The sequence below is a fragment of the Suricata suricatta genome, chromosome 5, assembly GCF_006229205.1.
Source record: "Suricata suricatta isolate VVHF042 chromosome 5, meerkat_22Aug2017_6uvM2_HiC, whole genome shotgun sequence".
NCBI classification, from domain to species: Eukaryota; Metazoa; Chordata; class Mammalia; order Carnivora; family Herpestidae; genus Suricata; species Suricata suricatta.
This window is the reverse complement of record NC_043704.1, coordinates 96,480,836-96,503,320: the sequence shown is the minus strand read 5'-3', so window position 1 is coordinate 96,503,320 and position 22,485 is coordinate 96,480,836. Positions and strand designations below refer to the sequence as shown.

At 43.8% G+C, this 22,485-nt stretch overlaps 1 protein-coding gene across 4 annotated transcripts in view; it reads right to left on the bottom strand.

Moving 5' to 3' along the window:
- The window catches only part of GOLIM4 (golgi integral membrane protein 4), a 79,829-nt gene that overhangs the window by 4,500 nt on the left and 52,844 nt on the right, over positions 1-22,485 (bottom strand). The window contains exons 6-14 of one of the 4 annotated variants that reach the window (XM_029939940.1): positions 19,964-20,046; positions 19,362-19,445; positions 15,967-16,125; positions 11,960-12,292; positions 9,766-10,028; positions 9,240-9,322; positions 7,572-7,681; positions 4,771-4,938; positions 4,321-4,389 (exon numbers count right to left, since the gene is read on the bottom strand). In XM_029939940.1, coding sequence (XP_029795800.1) covers positions 4,321-4,389; positions 4,771-4,938; positions 7,572-7,681; positions 9,240-9,322; positions 9,766-10,028; positions 11,960-12,292; positions 15,967-16,125; positions 19,362-19,445; positions 19,964-20,046 — 1,352 coding nt within the window. The remainder of the gene's footprint in view (positions 1-4,320; positions 4,390-4,770; positions 4,939-7,571; positions 7,682-9,239; positions 9,323-9,765; positions 10,029-11,959; positions 12,293-15,966; positions 16,126-19,361; positions 19,446-19,963; positions 20,047-22,485) is intronic. The other 3 variants (XM_029939941.1, XM_029939942.1, XM_029939943.1) reach the window with 3 other exon arrangements.

Sequence of the window (22,485 nt, the reverse complement as noted above, 5' to 3'; positions counted from 1 at the left end):
ATTCGATTTGCAAAACAAGAGTTTTTCAAAGGTGATGCTGCAGATTTTATATTTTCACCGCATTGGGAGACACATAACACTTGTCCCTTGTACTTTTAATGAGGCTGGAGTTGGTCAATGAGCTCAGAAGGTAACTACCTGACCCCTCTCTGAGAAAACTCCCTGACCTCCATTCAACTAGCTATATCACCCATTGATGACTGGCTCTTAAGTCACCTGTTTTTAATTAGAGATTGCAAAAATGGTGACTTTCTAATTCATCACTCCTTCTCCATTCACTACTATAAAGAAGAACTCATCCCTATCAACTATTTACTTACTGTGCTTGGTATACTTAATTACAGTAGCCTCTAAAATCAGACCTGGGTGGGGTCTAATCATGGGTCCAACAATAACAAGCTGTGTGACCTTCAAAAATTTAGCCAACTTCTCTGAAGCTCAAATTTCTTATCTATAAAGTAAAAGGGTTTGATTAAAAAAAATCAGTGATTTTTAAATTTTCTGTGTGTTTGTATGTGAGGAGGGAGTCATAGACTCTTTTAGACTTTGGGGAGAAATGCAAATGTATGCAAATAGACACAAAGGCACATGATTTTACCCAGAAGGTTTAGGAGGTTCAGACTTCCAGTCTGCCCAGGGCCACCTGTCCTAGAAATGCTTCTCCAGTGTGTTCCTGGAACTCTGATTCCCAGGCCCCACCCAGGTAAGATCAAAACTTCCAAGGATAAAGTCCGATCTAGGAATTTGTACTTTTCACAAACTCTCCAAGATGATTCTTAGCCACAGTAAAGACTGAGAGCCACTAGCTTGAGTGACAGTGAGAGCTGGGTTAAGAAGGTCTCTGATTAGGGAGAGAAAGACCCTTGCGAAAGTTCTTTCTTCTCTGGAGATCTATTCAAGAAAATTTGGGTTATTTATCAGTCGTCAATATAATCTGAGGTAAGAAGCCCTGATGTAAATGACTCTAATTTAGAGAACCCACAAATAAAAATTTCATAATTTTCAAATATATATGTATGCATTATTATTCTGATAATATAGTCTTTGTGTTTGGGGCAAAAGTAATTCAAACTCTTATTAAAAGGCATTACTGAAAAGGAACAAAGGATGTGGAGTTTCTAATTTTCAAACATACTTTGAAGACTAATGTTACTCTTTTATAATGTCTTCCACATGCGACCTTCTTCAGTATCCTGCTGAAGCTGATGCGAACATTTTGTCAAAAATTTCCCAACACTGCTCCTCTTTACTCATTTTTGTTCACTGAATCTAATGTTTTAGCCATTTTTAGAAATGGTCCCTATGTGAAGTAGCAAAATTGAATAGTCAAAATAAGACAGATTTACTGAGTCTAAAATGGGCTTTGGCTTTTCACATCAAAGCTGTCACGGATGAGGCAGGAACCGGAAGGCCGGGCCTCATGTAGTCAAGGAGGCTCGGCTTCCCTGAGGTGGATGGACAGGGACACAGGAAAGGCTTCAGCAGCGTCAGCTACAGTGACGGACACCCCTGCTTGCTGAGTAATGCCAAACAGGGGGGGCTCTGCCACCTACGGTGACCAAACATCCCTGTGCTCGCTCTCCCATGAGGGTTCAGATGGATCTAATTTCAATTACATTGGAGAAAATGAACATTCAGATAATAAATCTGCAAAGTAAGCAACACGAGGATGGGATCCCCACATGAATATCCCAAACGATAAGCCATGAACACTTGCTCATAACCATCATCTTTATGCCTTAGAAGAGTAATGCTACTACACTAAAATAAAAGAAGGCAGGGATAGTGTAAAATTCCAAAAAGCACACTTGCTTTGGGCCCCACTCTCTGAACTCAAGTCATAAGACTTTTTTGGGGGGGGGGAATGGGGGGGAGGTGAGAGAAAGAGAGGGAGAGAATCTCAAGCAGGCTCTGTGCTGTCAGCACAGAGCCCGATGCCAGGCCCAGTCTCACGAACCATGAGATCATGACCAGAGCCAAAATCAAGAGTTGGACACTTAACAACTCAGCCACCCAGACACGCCTCAAGTCACAAGAATGATGGGCTATAGCTCTGAGCAGGGACAGCCCAGGCAAGATGCATTTCCTCCCTGGGAGCCAATGCTGACAGAAGGCAGGTGAGTCGGAAGGAAGGGAGGGAACCGACAGTGGCGATGAGCCGTCCATCCCTGCGGTCTGTGGGGACAGCTGGAAGACTGTGAGGCTCAGTGCAGGTAGGAAGGATGCACGATACAGGGCACCACGTGGTTTTCAGAGCTTCCCACGGATGTGTCACACACATCACCTATAACAACACGCTCTGGTCTCACATACTGTACACCTCTTTTTCTCATTTTGCTGCAGTCTGCTGAGAACTTCATCTCTATTACTAGTCCCCACATGGTATTTGGGAACCACTCTTCTCCCTTCTCAAGGGAAGGACGGGGCACAGTGGAAGAAGATGGGAAGATCCCACAACTAGCCATCTCAGGAACTGCCCAAGGCATGCAACACAGCCTGTGCAAGGGGCGCTGGGGGGCAGAAAGGGAGGTCATATGGGGAGAGACAAAGGCACACTGAGGACAGTCACACTTGGTAGGGTGTGCCACCTTGACCCTACACAGGACAGGGTCAGAACGTGGGGCAGAAGCACCCGACAGGACTTCAGAGCAGGGAACCAGAGAAAGAGAAGCGGGACTGGGGGCCCACTGCAGGGACAGAAAAGGGCTCTGGTCGGCTCAACCCACCTGCGGGATGCAGCACAGCGGCCCTCACCTCTGCCCACAGTGGCCCTCACCTCTGCCTGCCACCCTTCTCTTCCCCTCCTGTCTCTTTCTTTTCTTCCTATCCTTGATCCCTCTTGGATCATAGGACTGCTCTCTCTACCTTGACTGACATAATGTAAAGGTGAAAAATAATCAGTAAATACTGATTAAAATTTTATGTTTAGCCTTCTGCATTTTTAAAAAGAAGCCAAGGTGAATCTCTTGTCTTTTCATCCCTCAAAGATTCCTGGCACCTGACATAATGAGACAGAGTAATTTAATTCAGACATCCTGTTACAAGAAAAGTCCAGATGAGTATCTTTTTCTTGCCAAATGTCTTAATATTCATGGCTGCTAGTTTTTCTAATGTTCTCTTGTGATAACAGAGCTCAGGATCTTGACCAGGCTGAATGGTAGCATGAGAAAAGAGAGAGGATAAAAAGATCAAGCCTGGGAGACTACACGTGCCTAGAGATGTAGGTTGCCAATGGCTGTAAAGACCAACATGCCTTTCTGTTTTCCCGAGAGAAGCACACATTTTCGCATGCACTCCGAGAAGTGGGCAACAAATGCCACAAAACGAGGCAGCAGGGCTCATCGAGAGAACCGCACGCGCCAGTGTGGCAGCACATGTGTCCTGGGCAGGACTCCCATGGGTGGGGGTGTTGGTTCAGACAGCCTTTCATCCATCCGTTTATGCAGTTCCCGTTAGGGCTAACGCTCCACATGGGCAAGAAGGCTGGCTCAGAAACAGCCCTGAACCAGAGCTCTGGCTTAGTGGGCCACTTCCTGGGCCAGAAACGACCAAACACAGGGCCTTGGCGTCCGCGTCATGTCCGCAGGCTCGGAACTTCAGGGGTCCGTGCGGTAGAGGGCGGTGACTAACCAGCTACCAGCAGTGGCATTCACCCACCATGTGCACGATGTGCCGCCAGGACGGGGGCTGCTCCACAAAGCTAACTAGAGATAATCTGCTAGGAGTTTACAGTAACAAGGAAACTAAAATGAATTTTAAGAAATTGCACCCAAATGCATTTTATTCAACTGACCTCCTTACGTTTTTTTTTTTCCTTTTCTTTATCATTACATTTCATTATGACACTAAATTCTTAGAAGAGGAAAAAAGTAGAGATGCTAAAATTTTTTTCGGAAGGTGTTAAGTGTAGTCTGAGGGACACTTGGGGCACCCCTGTGGCAATGTCTACAGAGCAAGTTAGGGTTGATCCAGACCCCCAGACCTGACATGCAAAACTTTGTTCTTCTCTCTTTTATGAGGGAAAGAAATGAGAGAAAGTATTCTTACTAATATCATGCAAACCCAAGTCCGCCATTCCTGGAGGGCCGATGACCTATTTTAGTTCAAAATTCCTAGTGCAGACCAGAAAGCAGGATTCTATTACCTTCTAACCAAATGTCTCCACCTCCACAGTCCATTTCCTCTTGGAACCATCCTTTCCCATCCCAACTATGTCCTTCTGTACGTGTCTACCAAAGGAGCATCAAAGCCATGCTGCCCCGAAAGGGGAGTGTGAGGCACAAAGCCGTTCGGCCAGCGTCCTGCACCCCACCTCCCTACCTCTTCTTCTCCCTCTTCCTGGTACTGCTCATCGACATTATCCTCCTGCTGGTCTGGGTTTCCTGCCATCTGTTGAAACATAAGGGGAAGCTTAGGTTACTGAACAGTGGAGATGCGTTTTATAGTTCTCTGGGATGAAGAGCAAGCTTCTGCCATAAAAAATGCACTTTCAATGCACTGGTGGCCAGGAAATGATAAATAATCCTTCCCAACACAAAACCTAGAATGTGTGTTACACCCCCCCCCCCCCCCCCCCCCCCCCCCCCCCCCCCCCCCCCCCCCCCCCCCCCCCCCCCCCGAGTGTGGGCATAGCATTTCACATCACGGCCTAAAAACCAACCAAAGAGGCGAACCTTCTGTCAGTGTGCATTAGGACTGACCTTTTGCATCAGTCAGGCCGGTATTAAGACGCCCAGGTTGAAACCACCCTCTGTAGCAGCGTCTGCTTACCACCAAATGTTCTTCCATTTCTGCATTCTCTTGCTTTGCATTACTTTGTTTTGGCTCTTCATTTTCATCTGGCAAACTTTCTTCTCTCACTTGCTCGGCTTCCTCAAATTCATCTTCGCCTTGATTATTGGGGTCGTCGGCTGGGTTTATATCCTCGACAGCTGCCCTCTGCAAAATTTTAATAAGAAGCAACCACTACCTCAAAACCCAGGATCAAATTTAATTTCATTGGAAAGGCCACACACTGGCAGAAAATGAAATCGGCCTTCAGCAGACTGTTCCACTCTCTCCCTGCCAAGCCTCACAAGTACACATCCCACTGTCAAAAGATAAAACTCCTGCTTTATTTGTCAGAGACTGATGGATCAGGGTGAATACAGACAGCACTTGTTTTCTGCAAGCGATTCCAAGACAGTCCTCTAAATTCTAGCACAAGAAATGTGAGAATAACTAAATAGACAAGAAAAATAGTTAGTCAAACCTAACAGACCACGAGGGAGAAAGCACTAAACTGGGAGATTTAGAGAGGCAAAGAGCAACTTCTTTCCTGAGTATGCTGAGTTTTATACAGACAAGCTTTCCTCTGCAAGCAATGCTTTACCCATGAAGGGGGCAAACAGCCATTGAAGAGTGAGAAGGCCCACATCATAAAGGACCTAAGAAAAAGTCCGTGTCCCTAAGAAGGGGCTAATCCAGAAGTAAACAGTTTCTAGCATGGGACACGTTTCTATAGAACGATCAACACCACAGAAGAGAGACACTGCACTGGCAAAGGACAGAAAAAGAGCCGAGTGAACCCAGTCTTCAGCAATAGATCTTGACAAATCTCCCCCTCCCAGCCCTCCCTCCAGCAGCTCTGAGTTATGGTGTTCAACAAATGGCCTTCACAGGATCAACTTGAGAATTATCTCTATTCTCCACTTAAATTCCCAAAGCACCTTTCAAAATAATGCATGTCCTCATAAAGATTCAGATTTTAAAGCCCGAGCCCGGGCAGGAACGATAATGCTTGCAGCGGAGTCTGGATCACTCCAGGGTCACCAACAGGACACTTAACTGAAGCAGCAAACGCTTCCCAGAGATGAGGCCTCAGAGTGAGATTGGATCCACATCAGCGTTCTCCAGGCAACAAGATTCCACTTCAATTCACTTCGGAGCCTTGAACATAGTCAAGAGCTCATCGGACTCAGCTGACTTATTACATGCACATCCCCGGCTACACACTTCATTCAAGTGCAGATGACACTTTTCTTGGGAATACAGTGACAAATCATCACCTTCACACTAAATGCCAATTACTCCACAATCCGTTATATAGATTTCTTTCTGAGCATTATCAATAATATGTGTGGAAGCATAGGAAAAATGCAACACATTTTCTTCAGAAGCAAAGTACCGAAGGACTTGGGCAAAAGCCGACAGAAATGTCCACACTGGGCCCAACTCTCAGCAAGCTAATAAGTGAAGTGTAACAGACACAGTTGTTACATTCCAATCAACAGTCAGATGATCAAATGTACCTCAAAAAAGCTGGACAAAATTCTCTTAATTAAGAAAAATTGTTAGATGAGACAAAGAGAGAGAGACACGCCAGCAAACGATTTCTAATTAAAGGAAGGAATGGGAGGAGGGGCGGCGGTGTGTCCTCCAGAACGAGTGACGTGCTGGCAGGAGAGCGAGGGTTTGAGGGTCAAGTCCCCGAAGCAGGAGGCACCTCTCCGAGGGCAGACCCTGGGACAGGCGCCCTGTCTCCCCGCCACACCCGCACAGGCACACCCACGTTCTTGCTGCTCCCTCGTCCCTTCACCGTCCCTTCACCGTCACCGGCTCGTTCCCTGATCCCGGAGCTCCTGCCCTTTCCTGAGCACACGTGCCCAAGTGCTAACCCGGGGCCACAGGCAAATGCGCTTTGCCACAGCTCTGCTCCAGTTAAGTACAAAAGTCGTTTCCACCCATTAGAAAAAAAAAGAAATGAAAGGATTAAAAAAGCTGTTTCCACCCAGGGGGCTTTAGGCAGCTATCATCAGGATGGCTTTCTCAACGAGTATCCAGGAAGGATAGATGGACCCTCCTTTCAATACAGACAGGACCCATATGGTGGCAGAGACTGGATTTCATAAACACAGTGGCGGTTCTATTAGCAAAAAACACAGAAGAGCTAAAGCAAGTTGTCAAACTCATCTACACATACGCACAAGAACACACCCGCTTGACGCCTGCTTGCCTCAGGCCCCAGCCACACAGGCGAACTGGGGTCCAGGTCCTTCCTTGGCAAACACAAAGAACATTCTTGGTTATGAGGTCTCTACTCATTCATATTCTGAGTTTTCTACAGCATTATGGTACCTGAGGATTTTTTTTCATTTCTCAAGCCCCTTATGCATGTACTGATTACAGTGGTCAATGACAGAGTCACATGACATATGTAATGGCCTAGCAGACCTCAGAATGGTTCACTTCCTTTCTCTGGCCCTCTAACTCCCACACTTGCTTTTTTTTTTTTCATTTTTAGAATTACTACATATTTCAATGCTTTTCATTACTGCTTTTCTCGATCTAGAAGTTGTCAGAGGGAAACGCCTATGTTTTCGCAGAGCAGCTTCTGAGCCAGTTTCCTGACACACACATCCCCAGTTTACAGTTAACAACATCACCTCTGTAATCACGCAAGCCGCCTTCCTTCTGCACCGACGAAGTAACAGACCTCTCCGGAGCCAGAGGCGTGGTGTCAGGCCAACCTTCAAGTTTCCTTTCTACCTTGTGAGTTTCCCAGTGTCATGACCAAAAGAGAGGACACTTACATCTGCCTCGGAGTCCAGATCAGCTTCATGGGGCCCCTGATCTTGAGGTTCATGTCCATTCTCTGGGTCATCTTCTGCCTCATCTTGGTGCTGGTTTTCTCTCTCATAGGCTAGCAAGTCAAAGAAACTAGTATCAGTGCAGATGAACCAGACAGGATTCTGCCTGTTCACTCAAAGAAAAGCCACCAGTGGGCTTTCCTACACACTATGTCACCCAATCTCTCCTCCACAGAGAAATAGGTTAATTCAACAGAAGGCATACACCTTAGCTTTTCTGAATAAAACTACGTCCTTTTCCCAGACCATGTATCTAAGGAGATAGCATGGGTGAGTGACACATTCTAATCTTCTAAAAGCAAATGTTTATAAGAGCTGCATTCCCCCTCTTGTTATACGAAAAACAGTAATAAAACTTTCTCAACAAAAGAATGCTAAAATTGTCAGCTAATTTTTGGTAATATCAGAGGAACCAAAAGAAGAAACTGGTAACGTGTCAGGAAATGAAAGAAAGAACACCCCATCACATGGCGGTGATGAGGGCTGCCCCCACACAGATGCATCTCACAGTTCAACTCCTGCAGACATTTACTTGCTGCTTTTGGGGAAAAAAAAAATCTCCATAAAGGAAATTTAGATTAGAGCATAAAAACAGAAGAACAAACTCCTTTTTAAGTAAGCTATAAGAGAAAAGGTTAAGTATACGGTGAGTATTTAGCTTACAGAAAACAGAGATGCAAGGTAACTTCCCATCAGGGTTCAAGTGCACCAAGGGATTCATTAAATAAATAAGGAATAAACTGTTCTCTAGTCTTACTGATAATGGAACAAAGAAGCTTAAAGTGCTGCACAGGGGGACATAAGGAAAACAATTTCTTGACTGTGAGGGCTATAAAATATCAGAACAGGCTATAGAGGGAGTTTGGGTAATCACCTTATTTTAGACTCTTTTACAAGGGATACCTAACTGAGGGTTAGAGTTGCCAGAGAGTTAGTTGCTTCCTAGTTCTGTTAGACAGGAAGGAAGGGATAGTTGGTAAATTGCATATGAGATGCTTGCCACAAGTGAAAGCTACCAGTGCCTGAATCTGAAAAACTTTCAAGGCAACGATCCAAAGGCTTCCAAGGTAAGGAGAAAAATGGAGCCATTTCCCAGAGTTTAACTGTCCTATGATAATGTGTCAGAAAGAGCAATTCAGTACACAAAAAGCTTAAACTACAGGAAAAAAAATGTTAGGAAGGAAACAGATGATCTTGGGCAGCTGTGGCCACCAACGTGCACTGTTTGGAAATATTACCAACAAAAGAGGTGCCTGGGTGGCTCATTTGGTGGAGCAGACGACTTCGGCTCAGGTCAGGATCTTACCATCTGGGAGTTCAAGCCTCGCATCAGGCTCTGTGCTGATAGCTCAGAGACTGGAGCCTGTTTCTCACTCTGTGTGTGTCTCTCTGTTCCCCCTCCCCCACTCACTCTCTGTCTCTCAAAAATGAATAAACATTAAAAAAATTTTTTTAAAGGAAATATTACCAACAACATAACAGCAGCAACAACAAAAGGCGTGCGGGACACAAGTCTTCCCTGAGTGTACTTGGCTGTGCGGGCAACTCTGAGCCGATATTCCCTATTACCAAGTAAGTGTATTAACACATTCCCAATCCGAGAAGCCTCACCACCTCCTTCCTCTTCTTGGACGCCCTGGTCCTCTGCTCCTTGAACAATATCATGATCCACTGTGTCATAATGGGCTTGCTGCCTGCAGGGGACACAAACGTTATCAATTCAGTGACAAATTCAGTGGCACAATTTGACCCAAGTCATTTACGTTTAAAGGTAGTAATACATTTTTCAACAGTTCTTAAAAAGTCATCAAGAGTTTCTTTTTCTTTTTTTTTAAACTTATGCTATTGGGTTTCATAAAGATTCCAGATACGATTTCAAAGGATACCTTAAAAAACATAAAACACCTTTCATGAGATAAAGTAAAATAAAGTTAGCATAGAACCTGCCAGCTTCTCTCTCTAAACTAAGCTTAGAGACCTAATGTTTTTAATCAGGAAAAAAAAAGCTAATTATTTTAGAAATTAAATATTTGGGAATGTAATTCTCAAGGGGTTGTTCCGCGCCAGCTACAGGAGCAGACGCCCGGTGCCACTGTGCGCCGGCTGCTCAGGTGAACGCGGGGAGGGGGAAGGCTACCGTAGCTGCTCCGGGGGCTGTGGCCGGCCCTCCTCGGGGCTGGCCTGCCCCTGCAGGGCCACCCCTCCAGCGAGAAGCTGCTGCTGCTGCTGCTGCTGCCGCTGCCTCAACAAGTGCCCCTGCAGCCGCTGCTGGTGCAGAGCCTCCTGCTGTTCTCGCAGCCGCTGTGCCTCCTCAGCCCGTCTCACCGCCAGTCTCTGCTGCTCCAACTGCTCCTCGTAGGGTGATCGCACTTTGGGGGCCGGCCTGGCTGAGGGATACACCTGGGGGGAAATGTGGGGGTGCTGAGCAAAACCGGTCAGGTCCTCCAGGCGTCCCCTGTCGTGGTTTCTCCTGACGAACGCACGAGGCAGGCCTGTTTTTTTAATTAACACCGACCTGGCAAGTGGACTGGGATTATACGTCAGGTCTGAGGTCACCCTGAGCCAGAACCCGTCCTTCCCGACTCTCTGAGTCACCCTTGGCATCTTTTAGCAACTGATCTCCTCGATTTGCTGGCATTTTGGCAGATTTTCACTGTGCTCCGTCTCACAAGGAAGAGGGCAAAACAGAAGAAATCCCTTTTGAACCTTAACTAAATGAACGTCAAAAGGCGCTCCTCTAAGTGGGCACATAGTAACCTCACATTAATTGTAGCAATTTGTGAGCTGAAGCTGCAGCTAAGGCTTTTCCATGAGGAGTGTAAGATCCAGGGACGCCAATTAATTCTAGGAATGCAGAACCAATCTCAGGCCAACCACAGCCAAAAAGTGCCAAATTTCAGATAAGGGCAGAGGGGCAGAGAACAAATTCTTTCAAAGAAAAAGAAAATGGGGCGGGGGGGGGGGGCGGTGCGCCTGGGTGGCTCAGTCAGTTAAGCATCTGACTTCGGCTCAGGTCATGATCTCACGGTTCATGGGCTCAAGCCCCGTATCAGGCTCTGTGCTGACGGTTCAGAGCCTGGAGCCTGCTTCGGATTCTGTCTCTCTCTCTCTCTCTCTGACCCTCCCCTGCTCGTGCTGTCTCTGTCTCTCAAAAATAAATAAAAAACATAAAAAAAAAAGAAAGAAAAAGAGAATGGCTGAGTAGATAGTACCTTCTGATGAAAGGAAAAACTGATCCAGGAATTCTTAAGCTCTGCTTCCCACCAAGCTATCCACCACTCACTCCTTGGTCACCCGCTCTCCCAACCAACACAAGCACACACAATATTCACCAAAGGGAAGAAGGTGCAGGGTTAAGGGGAACTAAACCCAAAGGGGAATTACTTTTGAAAAAAGCTGCATGAGGGATGCAAGACTGGGAAAGGCTCCTCCATGCTGAGTTTGCAACAATGAAGGAGTCCTACAACAGAGGCCGTTACACCCCCTCAGCCTAAAATCTCAGGCAGCTTGAAGTCTTAGAAAGTTCGAAGCCAAACAGAACCTCAGTCATAAATACAAGGTGACTGGCATCTATGTGAAGACCAGGTCACCCAGTGTCAGGTATCAGCTTATAGACAGAGGAAGAAAGATACTTCTCTGCATTCAGTGTTACTTCGAGTTCATTTAAAGTATGATTTCTAGTAATAATGGATTTTTCAAAGAGAAAAAGGTCTTATTTACGTGAGAGGGAAGAGCTCCAGCAGGGGGAGGCTGAGCAGAGACTGGCTAAGCACACTCACCCAGCGCCCAGCGGGGCATCCTTACGTGATAAGATCGGCCTTTTGACAACTTAATAACCACTTTGAAGATGAATGTGCAAAAGCCAATGTACCATTTGGTAGTAAATGACCATGGAGAAGGAGACTTCTGATCATAGAAAATGAGACCTTTCTGGGCCTCAAACTGCCCTTGGGACTTGAGCACATTCCGAGGAGGTGCCCAGTCAGGCTCTCATAGGTCCTCCTCCTGCTCGAGGGACCCGCGTGAGCACGAGGCTGCCTTGTCCCGCACGACTGGCAAAGAAACTATGCCAACAGCTTTCCGATTCCTTCGGTCAGCTTTCTGAGGTATGGAGGTACGGGAGCAGCTATGCTATTAACATGACAAGAGAAAACTTAAATATGTGCACATAAAGATGGATGTACATGTAACATTCAGTAAAATTGCTCAAATTTTATTTTAGAGACTGTCGGATACGGGGAGGCTTTTTCAATATTTAAAAACAAAGCCACGCTCCCTATCCCAGCGGACGACACAGAATCCGGGTGGAGGTGAAGTGGATGACCTCGTACCTCGGCGTGAGCACGCCCTCCCAGAAGGCTGGCTGCTTCTCTCTGGTCACGCTGTCCCTTCCAGTCCCGATCCTGCTCCTCTGGGGACGGGTCATGCTCCTCGTCCAGATGCTCGGCCTGCCCGACCTGCTCCATGGCCTCCTCTTCCAGGGCCTTCCTGTGCTCCTCCTCCACCTGGCGCTCCTCCGGCTCTCGGGGTTCCGCTTCCTGCTGGTTCAGCTCCGCTGGGGCCGGAATCTCTGCCTCCTTCTGCGTGGGAGGGTAACGCTTTGTTTCCTCTGTTCTTCTGGAAACTGCTTCATGGGTCTGCCACACATCACTATTCCGAGACACCTAGGCCAAGCACATCACTGGAAATGACACTCTTCTATTTTGAAAGCAGTGATATAACCTCTTTATTACCATGTCTATGGGGTTACCACATAAGCAAACTCCTCGAGTCTAGAAATAGAGAGTCCTGACTGAAAAGTATGGCTGCAATGGTGTCACTTAACTCTTCTCCCTCTGTAATCTCACCTATAAAATAGAGTTAACAACAAAATTTCATCTCGGAAAGAATACAGTAAGTAACCTCAGAGTAAAGCCTATACATGACCACACTGCAGCAGACCCTTCCCTCAAAAGCAGTCTAACTCCTGTTTTCCTTCAGACCAAAAAGGAAAAAATACCCTCAGACTTCAAGTGATGAAGTGTTTACATGATTCTCTCCCATGTAAATTTTGTTTTCAATATTTGAAAACTAGGGTACCTTACTGGCTCAGAATAAAGAAGATGCAACTTTTGATCTCAGAGTCATGAGTTTGGCCCCAGGTGGGGTATAGGTAGAGATTACTTAAATAAATAAAAGTTAAAAAAATAATAATGATTTAAAAAGAGAAGGACAAGGGCTCCTGGGTGGCTCAGTCTGTTAAGACTCCGACTTCAGCTCCGGTCCTGATCACACGGCTCATGGGTTCAAGCCCCACATCAAGTTCTGTGCTGATGGCTTGAAGCCTGGAGCCTGCTTCAGATTCTGTGTCTCCCTCTCTCTCTCTGCACACCACCCCCCACTGTTAGTGCTCTCTTTCTCTCTTAAAAATAAACATTAATTTTTGTTTTATTTAAGAGAAGACAAGGATAAGATCATACTGAGGCTAAGTTGGGTTTATTTTTTATCAACTAATAGAAAATAGAATGCCACTACTAATAGACATCCATGTTAGCTAAAAATAGTGCCCATTAAACCATGCAATAAAATATTGTTAACATATTAAAGTAGTATCTCTTTGTAAGTCAGAAGAAATATTTTGTAAATATTTTGTATTGTTAATATAGAAAATTCTGAACAACAAAAAAAGACATGTCTTTTTATAAAGAACTCCCCTTCAAAAACTTGATGGTTTAAATTGGTTTTCCCAGGTTTAAAGTTTCAGAGATTTCCATGTGATCTTCATTACTTGAAAAGAGGGGCAAAATAGAGATGATAAAATATGGTAAGAAAACTGATCATTCCTTTCCCCCTTCCATCCTTCCTTATCAGAAAAAAGGACTTCTTTGGTCAGATTGCTCTTCCAAATGGAAATACATGTGAAGACATCTTAAATTAGCAGAACTATAACTGAGAAACTGGATTGTATAAATAAATAAATATGTCTGCACAGCAAACAATCAACAAAACTAAAAGGCAACCTATGAATGGAATAAGATATTTACAAATGACATGCCTGATAAAGAGTTAGTACCCAAAAGCTATAAAGAATTTATCAAACTGGGGGCGCCTGGTTGGCTCAGTAGGTTAAGCGTTTGACTTTGGCTCAGGTCATAATCTCATAGTTGGTGAGTTCAAGCCCCACATCAGGCTCTCTGCTGTCAGTGCACAGCCTGCTTGGGATCCTCTGCCCCACCCCCACCCTTCTCCACTCACACGTGCTCGCTCGCTCTCTCTAAAATAAAAACATTTAAAAAATAAAAATTTTTAAAAAGAATTTATCAAACTCAGCACTCACAAAAAACCAAATAATCCAGTGAAGAACGGGGCAGATGGTAAGAATAAACACTTTTCCAAAGAAGACATCCAGATGGCTGACAGACACACGAAAAGATGCTCCACATCGCACGTCAGGGAGACACAAATCAAAACCACAATGAGAAACCATTTCACACCTGTCAGAATGGCTGACATTAACAACTCAGGAAACAACAGAAGTTGGTGAGGATGAGGAGAAACGGGAACCCTCTTACACTACTGGTGGGAATGCAAACTGGTGTAGCTACTGGTGGAAAGTAGTATGGAGGTTCCTCAAAGTTAAAAATAGAACTACCCACTGACCCACAATTGCATACTAGGTATTTACCCAAAGGATACAAAAATACAGATTCGAAGGGGTACATGCAGCACCCTGATGTTTACAGGAGCATTATCAACAACAGCCAAACTATGGAAAGGGCCCCAATGTCCACTGACTTATGAATGGATAAAGCAGATGTGGGTGTGGGTGTGTAATGGAATAATACTCAGCCATCAAAAAGAATGAACTCGTGCCATTTGCAATGATGTAGATGAGGCTAGGGTGTATTACATTAAGCAAAGGAAGTCCTCAGACAGCGGAGGACAACTTTTGGAGATGTGTCCTCACGTACCTGCCATGTTTGACATAATAGTACCCTGGCTTTACATGAAGTATCTCTCTAAAGGGCCCTAAGTGCTTTCAAACGCGTGCCATTTATCTCCACAGAACTTCTGTGAGAAAGGTTCCAGCAGAAAACTACTACCCCCACTTCACAGATGAGAAAACTGAAGGTGTGAGTCATTACAGAATTAATCCAGGAAACTGGTAGTCAGACTAGGATGAAGAATAGAACCAATCCACAGGTCAGGCACCTGGTCGCGTTTTCTTAAATTAGCAGTAACAACATGGGTGTGTGAAGACACAGAAGGTCCTGTCTGGACAGGAATGCTCTGCATGACTGAAGACTTCCACAAAGGCCACTCCTAGCAACTTGATTATTCCCAAAAGATGGTAACTTAAGGTACATCTTCTCAAACGTTCGCTGTTAAAACCAACTTTTTCTGGGGGCGCCTGGGTGGCTCAGTCAGTTAAACGTCCGACTTCAGCTCGGGTCATGATCTCACAGTTCGTGGGTTCAAGCCCCACATCAGGCTCTGCGCTGACAACTCAGAGCCTGGAGCCTGCTTCAGATTCTGTGTCTCCCCCTCTCTCTGCCCCTCCCTTGTTCGCACTCTGTCTCTCTCTGTCTCAAAAATAAATAAACATTTTAAAAAAACCAACTTTTTTAGGGGGAAAGAGAGTCATATTTGCCATATTTATTATGCATGTGATTAAAACAACTTTGTAAGAGTTAAAGATAACTTAACTCTACTTTTCATGTCCTACTTATTAGATATTTTTTAAGCAAGCCTCAACTTTTATGAAGAACAGGAATACCAAAAAAAAAAAAAAGGTGGATTAAGAGACCAGTACTCATACATTTAGTAGTTTATAAAGACCTTTTAAATACAATTTTTGGCTTATTCTTTGTGGACCTAGCACTGCATCAAGTTCAACTATATTATCAACCCTAACACTTGAGTGGGCTGTCACATAATATTCTCATGGTCATTTAATCTCACTCTGCCACCTAAAAACCCAAACGACACGAACGTAAAAAAAAAATTTTTAAACTCAGCACAACAGCTCCTTTAAGAAAATAAACCCACATGAATAAACAAAGCCGGTAAAGTCTTTCCCAGGAAACACTACAGCAGCAGTTCTCAAAGGGTACGCCCCACCCAGACCAGCTGAATCAGTTAGAAACGCAGGCCTCATCCCAAAATGGCTGAACGGGAAACTGAACTGGACGGGGCCCAACTCTCTGTGTTTTAACAGCCCTGCCAGGGACTCTGATCTACGTGAAAATTTGAGAACCACTGCTCTGCACGAAGAGCTGGCAACATCTGGAGCAGTTCACCTGACGACAGCTTGACGGGGAAAGTGACCCACCGCAGAACACCAGTTCACGCCTCTTACCTCCCGCGGCTCTGCGGCCGCCTCCTCCCTCGCTGCGCTGTCACCCAGTGGAGAATGTGTCACCTGGGTCACATTCTGCGGCTCTGTTTGTTCTGGCTTGCGAAGGCTTGGGATCCGATTCAAAGTATCCTTCAACTGTTTATACTCTGCAACTTGTGTCTGTGTATAAATTGCACAATTGGATGCAAATTGTACAATTTGAGGAGGGAAAGAGATACATTGTTCACCGATGGACATTAGGGTTCACTGGAAGACTAGACAAAAATATTATACCGAAGTACGAATTAGGAAAAATAGGCAGATTATTTCCATGCATTAGCTACTCTTGGACAAGCTTAACCATTTTTGAGCACATGCAAATGAGAATTAGACATAAAGGGAACAGAGAAAAAATATCTAAGACAGATGTTAGTGTCTCATGCTATGTTAAACAGTCAGAATTCTTATAAATAACTTTCCAGTATAAATATCATTATTAAGAGGCTGTTTGTAACCAGTTTTACAGCATTAAAAAATCTGTTTAAAAATTCACATAATTATATAAATACAAGTGCAGATATTTTTTACCAATATGATCTGAGTAATGTTTTACAGCAGAAAGGAATCATAAGTTTAAAATAACTATATATATATATATATATATATATATAAAATCACTCACACCACACCCTCCCATCAGCTTATAGTCAAATAGGGTCCCTTATTCTCCAGAATGCTTGCAGTATTGTGCTCTGCAGATTTAGGAAAGCAATAGCATAGGCATGAAATGAGCCTAGATTTTTATTCCTCAACTGTGAACGTCTTTTCTTCTAAGGTGATAAAGGCACTACTGTAAGTATTTAACTACAATACACTCTTATAGGTGTATCTGTGTATATGTGGTAGTGGTGTGCGTGTGTGTGTGATATGTGTGTGTCTGTGTGTACGTGTGTGTGTGCATGCGTGATATTTTTAATACAAAGGACTAGAAAGGCAGAAAAAAAATTAAATACCTTAACTAAGAAAATCAATAGACCCTGCTCATACTTAGCTCATCACATGCACCACCACTGTTATCCCAGAACAGAAATGCTGTGTGTGTGAACACACAACCACGTAAACACGGACAGAGAACACAGCAAGCTTTGCTGAACGAGTTTCCTGGCCAGGGCGCACAGCAGGGCAGGCGAGCGGAGGCTGGAGTCTAGCTGGCACCCCGCAGCCCCAGCTGTGCACCCTGGCATGAGGCTCTTCCACCCCAGTCAGGAGGGGGGCCTTTTTAGTGTTTTTTTTCCAATTCACACAAAGGTGAAGAAGTTTTCTCAGTAAATCTATCTCAGGGGAGGGCTTCTGTATAATTTGTACAAAGGCATGGCATATGGCTAATGATGGCTCTTATCCCAGAAATCTATCAAAACATTTGCAAACCAACTTTGGAGGTCAAAGGAAAAAAAAAAGACACCCACATAGTGATACTTTTAATAAATATTTCTCCTTTCTCCTCCTCCTAGACACATACTTGAAAGCAGTAGTGCTGCAGTTGTCAAATATTAGAGTGCACCGAGAATAATGGAAGGATCATGTGAAAAATTCAGTCTCGTGAGCCTCCAGCCTAGAAATTATGAGTCGACAGGGCATGGAGCAACTGTGGGGCAGGAAAGTCTCCAAAGGTGACTGCTTACAAGTAAGTTACAAGTGACCGTGACGTCCGCAAGGCCCTAAACTTGAAGCTCAGTTCTGGTCACTGATCTTGGACCAGCCATTTTATTTCCCTTTGACCTCACTTTATTTAGCTATAAAAAGGACACAATGTAACAACTCAGCAGACTGTAAGTATTAAATAAAATCCTGTACAAAAAGTTCTTATGAAGATCCCTGGCAAACTGAAAACTCAAAGTCTATTCTATTCTTGCTTTCTCCCCACTCAACTACGCTTGAAAACAGGTTGTCAAGATGTAGTCTTAGAAGATGTTTTAGGTGAGAAATGGAGGTGCTTGGAGCAGTATTTATTTCCTAAGGAGAACCAGGGAAAGTACGGGAGGGGGGACCCGAAGTACTGCACCTGGTTCTGGCCTGACTTAAGGGGCGGGGCAGGACAGCTTCAGCCCCCCTCAGAGGAGCAGAAAAGACTTTTAAAGAAATAGAATACAATATAGAAGTTACATACAAATACGTTTTCTACTTGTCCATACTACTCCCAGCATGCTTACTACACAATTTGATTTTGGTCATTAAATGCATTTTTTACTTAACATTTCTCTGGATTTTCAAATTGTTGCTTAGCCTAATATTTGTGGCCATCATAGCACACGGAATACTCAAATTGGTTTGTCACATTTTTCAGCATGAAAAACAGCCTCAAATAAATTCTTGGTAAAAAAAAAAAAATGTATAAAGGAGGTTTTGAATGAAATAATCTCCTAAAGTCAATTTGATTTGTACACATGTGAAAACTACCATGCAGCTATAGTTCCAGAGGGAGATACTCAATGACTACATTGAAAAGGAGTCCCACAAACTCAGATGCTACAGTCTCTAAGATGGGCCAGGGCCCAGCATATTATACTTCTCATCATTTTTTTATAAAGACAAGACATAACATATGCTCTCCTGGATTGGACAGACAGTTGGTTTTCCTCTTAATTCTTCCAACAGAAGAGAAGTGCAGACCTACTAAGCTGGTCATTTCTACTGGTTTGCTTCTACTATATGACCTACTAAGCTGGTCATTTCTACTGGTTTGCTTCTACTAGAAAGCTGTAAAACATGGTATGGTATTGCTTTAAGAAGCTCTTGGATTCCTTCATTTGTTCATTCAGGAACTACCCACTGTGGGCCCACTTTGCGCCAGGGACTGTTCGAGGCTTTGAACAAAGGGTACTTGAAACTCTTGTTTTTCCTTTTTCACTGACATGAGATCTCTTATTTTCTGTCATCCGACCAACAATTTCTAAACCTAGTCCCAAAAGGAGTGTCTGCAGGCTGGAATACGGAAGCGAGGGAGGGAGGGATGGAAGTAAAAGTCTTGACAATTATTTACTTAGGTAGCTGGCGTCATAAAATCCTATAGATCCTACCAGAAGAGTCATCAAAGGGCAGAGAGAGGCAGAAGACTGTATATAAGGGATGATTTCTGTGACTTAAACAAGTATTAGACCACTGCAGATAAGGTCTAGTGGAGGGTAGAAATAGTCAGAGGTACCACACTAACAGTGCAAAAAAAAAAAAAAAAAAATCAAAGGCTTATTTAATATTCTGTTGACTGAATTTTGAAAGCATGCAGGATCCTCAGGATCAAGAGAGCTGTGTCCTAAGGAACTTACTGAAGACTGACTTGTGAGAGACTACATGCATAGAGGAATTCGGAAATGTTAAGCAGACTGTAAGAAGAACCCAGAGGCTGCTACCCTGCTAACCTGCGCAGCAGCTAGCGCACTCTTGTGGTCTTCCAGAGTCACTACAAGTTGTTCATGCTCGGAGAGTAAATTCTTATGCTGTTGCTACACAAAAAAGAATTTTACATGTTGAGATTTAACATTTTAAGACAACTTCTGCTGTGGCTGACAGCGGTACGGGCACCCACACGCAGCTCTGCCTGCCTGGCTATTTGTCATTATTGTAGCATTTGCTTAGTTTAAAAATCACTGTAGAGAGAAGACTGTGAATGTAGTATTCTGAAATGGAAAATGTGTTCCCTCAAGGTCGTAATCACTTACGATGAAATCAAAACCAAAGGAATATCTCATTATTAATAAACCTTGGTAAACACAAAGCTTATTAAAATGCAGCCCTCCAGCAAAAGCATCATTTCGGTACTAACGAAAAAGTTGCATTTTCAGACCGTCTTTTGGGTCACAACGCAGAAATGGTAAAAGTGCTGGGCACACTCCAGTTTACACAAAGCCCAAAGCAACAATGTGGATTTGTAATGCGGGTCAATTGGGGAATGACTTCTAAAGACATTCTACAAAGCAAAGCAGGCCACTAATCAATAGTCAAAGGCTCCGTTCTGTTTTACCTTGACGTCTTGAAGCTGAGTGTGCATGTCTTGGTGTGCCTTCCTTAGTTGTCGATTCTCTTCTCTCAAATTGTACACGGTTTCTGTTTTTTGAAAAAGAAAATCATGCATAAAGCCGTGAGATTTTCTGGCACTTGATTCCATCAGCTTCACATCTGAACCTTCACATTAACTATTTTTAAAATTAAAAACAATAGAATTTGTTTTTAACTTTCATTGTGTAATAGGCCGATTCAACCAAAATTATATCATTTGGGGATGTGGCATGGGTTCAGCTGGACATTCCAAAACAATATGGTTCTGTAGCTTAAATACTTTTAATGATGCTACACAGTATAGAAGCGAAGGAGTTATAATTACTTGGTAGTTTAAAAAAAAAAGTATTTCTGTAAGCAAGTCCTTAGGAATAAAATGTAAAGGCAGGAACAGTATACGACTTGAGTCTCTCCACTAATTAAAAAGAAAGTTATCAAAAAGTACAAATCCTACATCTCATAGCTTGAATAATTTCCACAGACCCCAAAGGGTATTTCAATTACAAAGGCTACTCGGGAAATAAGGGACAGAGAGAAACCCCACTTACCGGTTGAAAAGTTCTACATATATTTTCTTTCCCCTACCACTGAGTTCTCGACGGATGTAAATTCTCCCTCCAATAGCTAAAGGACAGTGTTTTTTCAGGACTGTCATGTGAGACTGTGGCTGTCTGAGCGAGGTCCTGTAATCTCTCCAAACTCAAGCATACTGTTGTTCAGGAAACAACTTCAGTGACTTAAAGACCCCAGGCCCTGCTCTCTTACCCTCTTGGTGATTTTCTCACTTTCACTATATCTAGACATTAGATGCTATGAACGGGTAGCCCTGGGGCTGAATCCAGCTCACACGGTTTTGTTTGGTTTGGTTTGGTTTGTGTTTACCTACGCAGAGTGTGCCACATTTGAACAGTTGTCACCATTTAAAAATCAAGAATGTTGGATCTACTAACATTTGGCAACATGAGGCCAACTCTCATGTGACAATACTCAGCAAAAGCTGAATGGTGGCAGGATGACAATATAATTCATTTTTCAAAGGGAGGTACCTTTGAAAGTAAAAGGGGATGCTGTTAGTGACAATGCTGAGACAGCAGGTGTAAGTCTGCACTGTGCTGGGCAAACCTCCCTGAGTGGCAGTCACTCCCTGCAGACCAAACCCCAACTCTCCCGCGTGGCACTCAGCACGGAAAAAAGGGCCCATCACCATCTCTCACCATATTTCCTGTCCACTTTCATTCCTACAGAGTCCCTGCCTAACTCCTGAGCTTTGGACTGGTGACTGCATTTAGCGGAGAGATGAAGAACAGGTGGGAAGGGTTTCGACTCAAAGGTCAAAACAGGACACCACCAGCAATGCAAGGAGACCGTAAACGTGTTGTTGGCCGTATATGTGCTGACACGGGATAAGTGTCATCAAAGGCATCTTCACACCCTGTTGTTTAAGGCCTGAGATACCTTTCAAAAATTAATTGGTACCAGAAATCTGTTCTCTCTCACGCCCTGCTCTTACTCTTTGTTTCTCCCTCCCCTGCTCAACCCACAGGGTAGGGATATCTCTCTTTCTAATAACAAGAACCCTATAACTTCCTGCGTTTCCCTTTCTGTCCTGGCTGCCAGCAGGTTCAGACCTGCTTAGGAGGTTTGAATTATCTCTGTACACAGAATTCACAAACATGTGTCCTTCTATTTGCCATGGTTCTGATTTATTACTCCTATATCTAATTTTTTAAAGTTTTACCCTAAATGAGCTTTATTTCAAAGAAAGGAATGTAGAGTGCATGTAAGAAAACATGATTTATATTATCTTTGTGAAGACTTTTTTCTCTTTGTTATCTTAATACTGCCCACCGCCTGCCATGTCACCAACAAGCCACGCCCTGCAAGTCTACCCTCTTGGGTATCATCTGTGACACCTGGCCCTTCTCCCAAGACCACTTTAACTCCCTGTAAACTGCTTCTATGGCTACTTAACTCCCATGAGCCTTTTTGTTGTAAATTATTTTGAAATACTTATAGTCAAAACATTGCCTTAAAAAGTACACAGAGGTCCAACATACCCATTACTCAGCTTCCCCCTAGGATGATATATTATATAAAATCAAAACATTGTTTGATACCGTATAATTAACTCAGCCGTAGGCCTTACTTGGATTTCACCATTGTTTTTGCAAGCACTATGTGCCTTTCTAAACCAACTCTCGAAGCTTGAAAAGATGTGAGTTCTTTGTGTGCAATCTTTCATTTATGCATGTGAGAGGGTTTTCTTTTCTTAATATTTTTACATTGTAGTACTTGTTTTCCTTGTTGGGGTGTTTGCTTATTTAATACATTCCATCAAGGACAGAAATTACATGCTGTTTTGTTTTTCCCCCATAGGAAGTGTGTCTTGGGTTTTTCCCTTATTATTTTCTTTACTTTTTTTTTTTCCCTCTTCTTTTTTTGGTGGTGGGGGTGGTTATGTTTAAATAAAGTTGCTTTTACAGCACC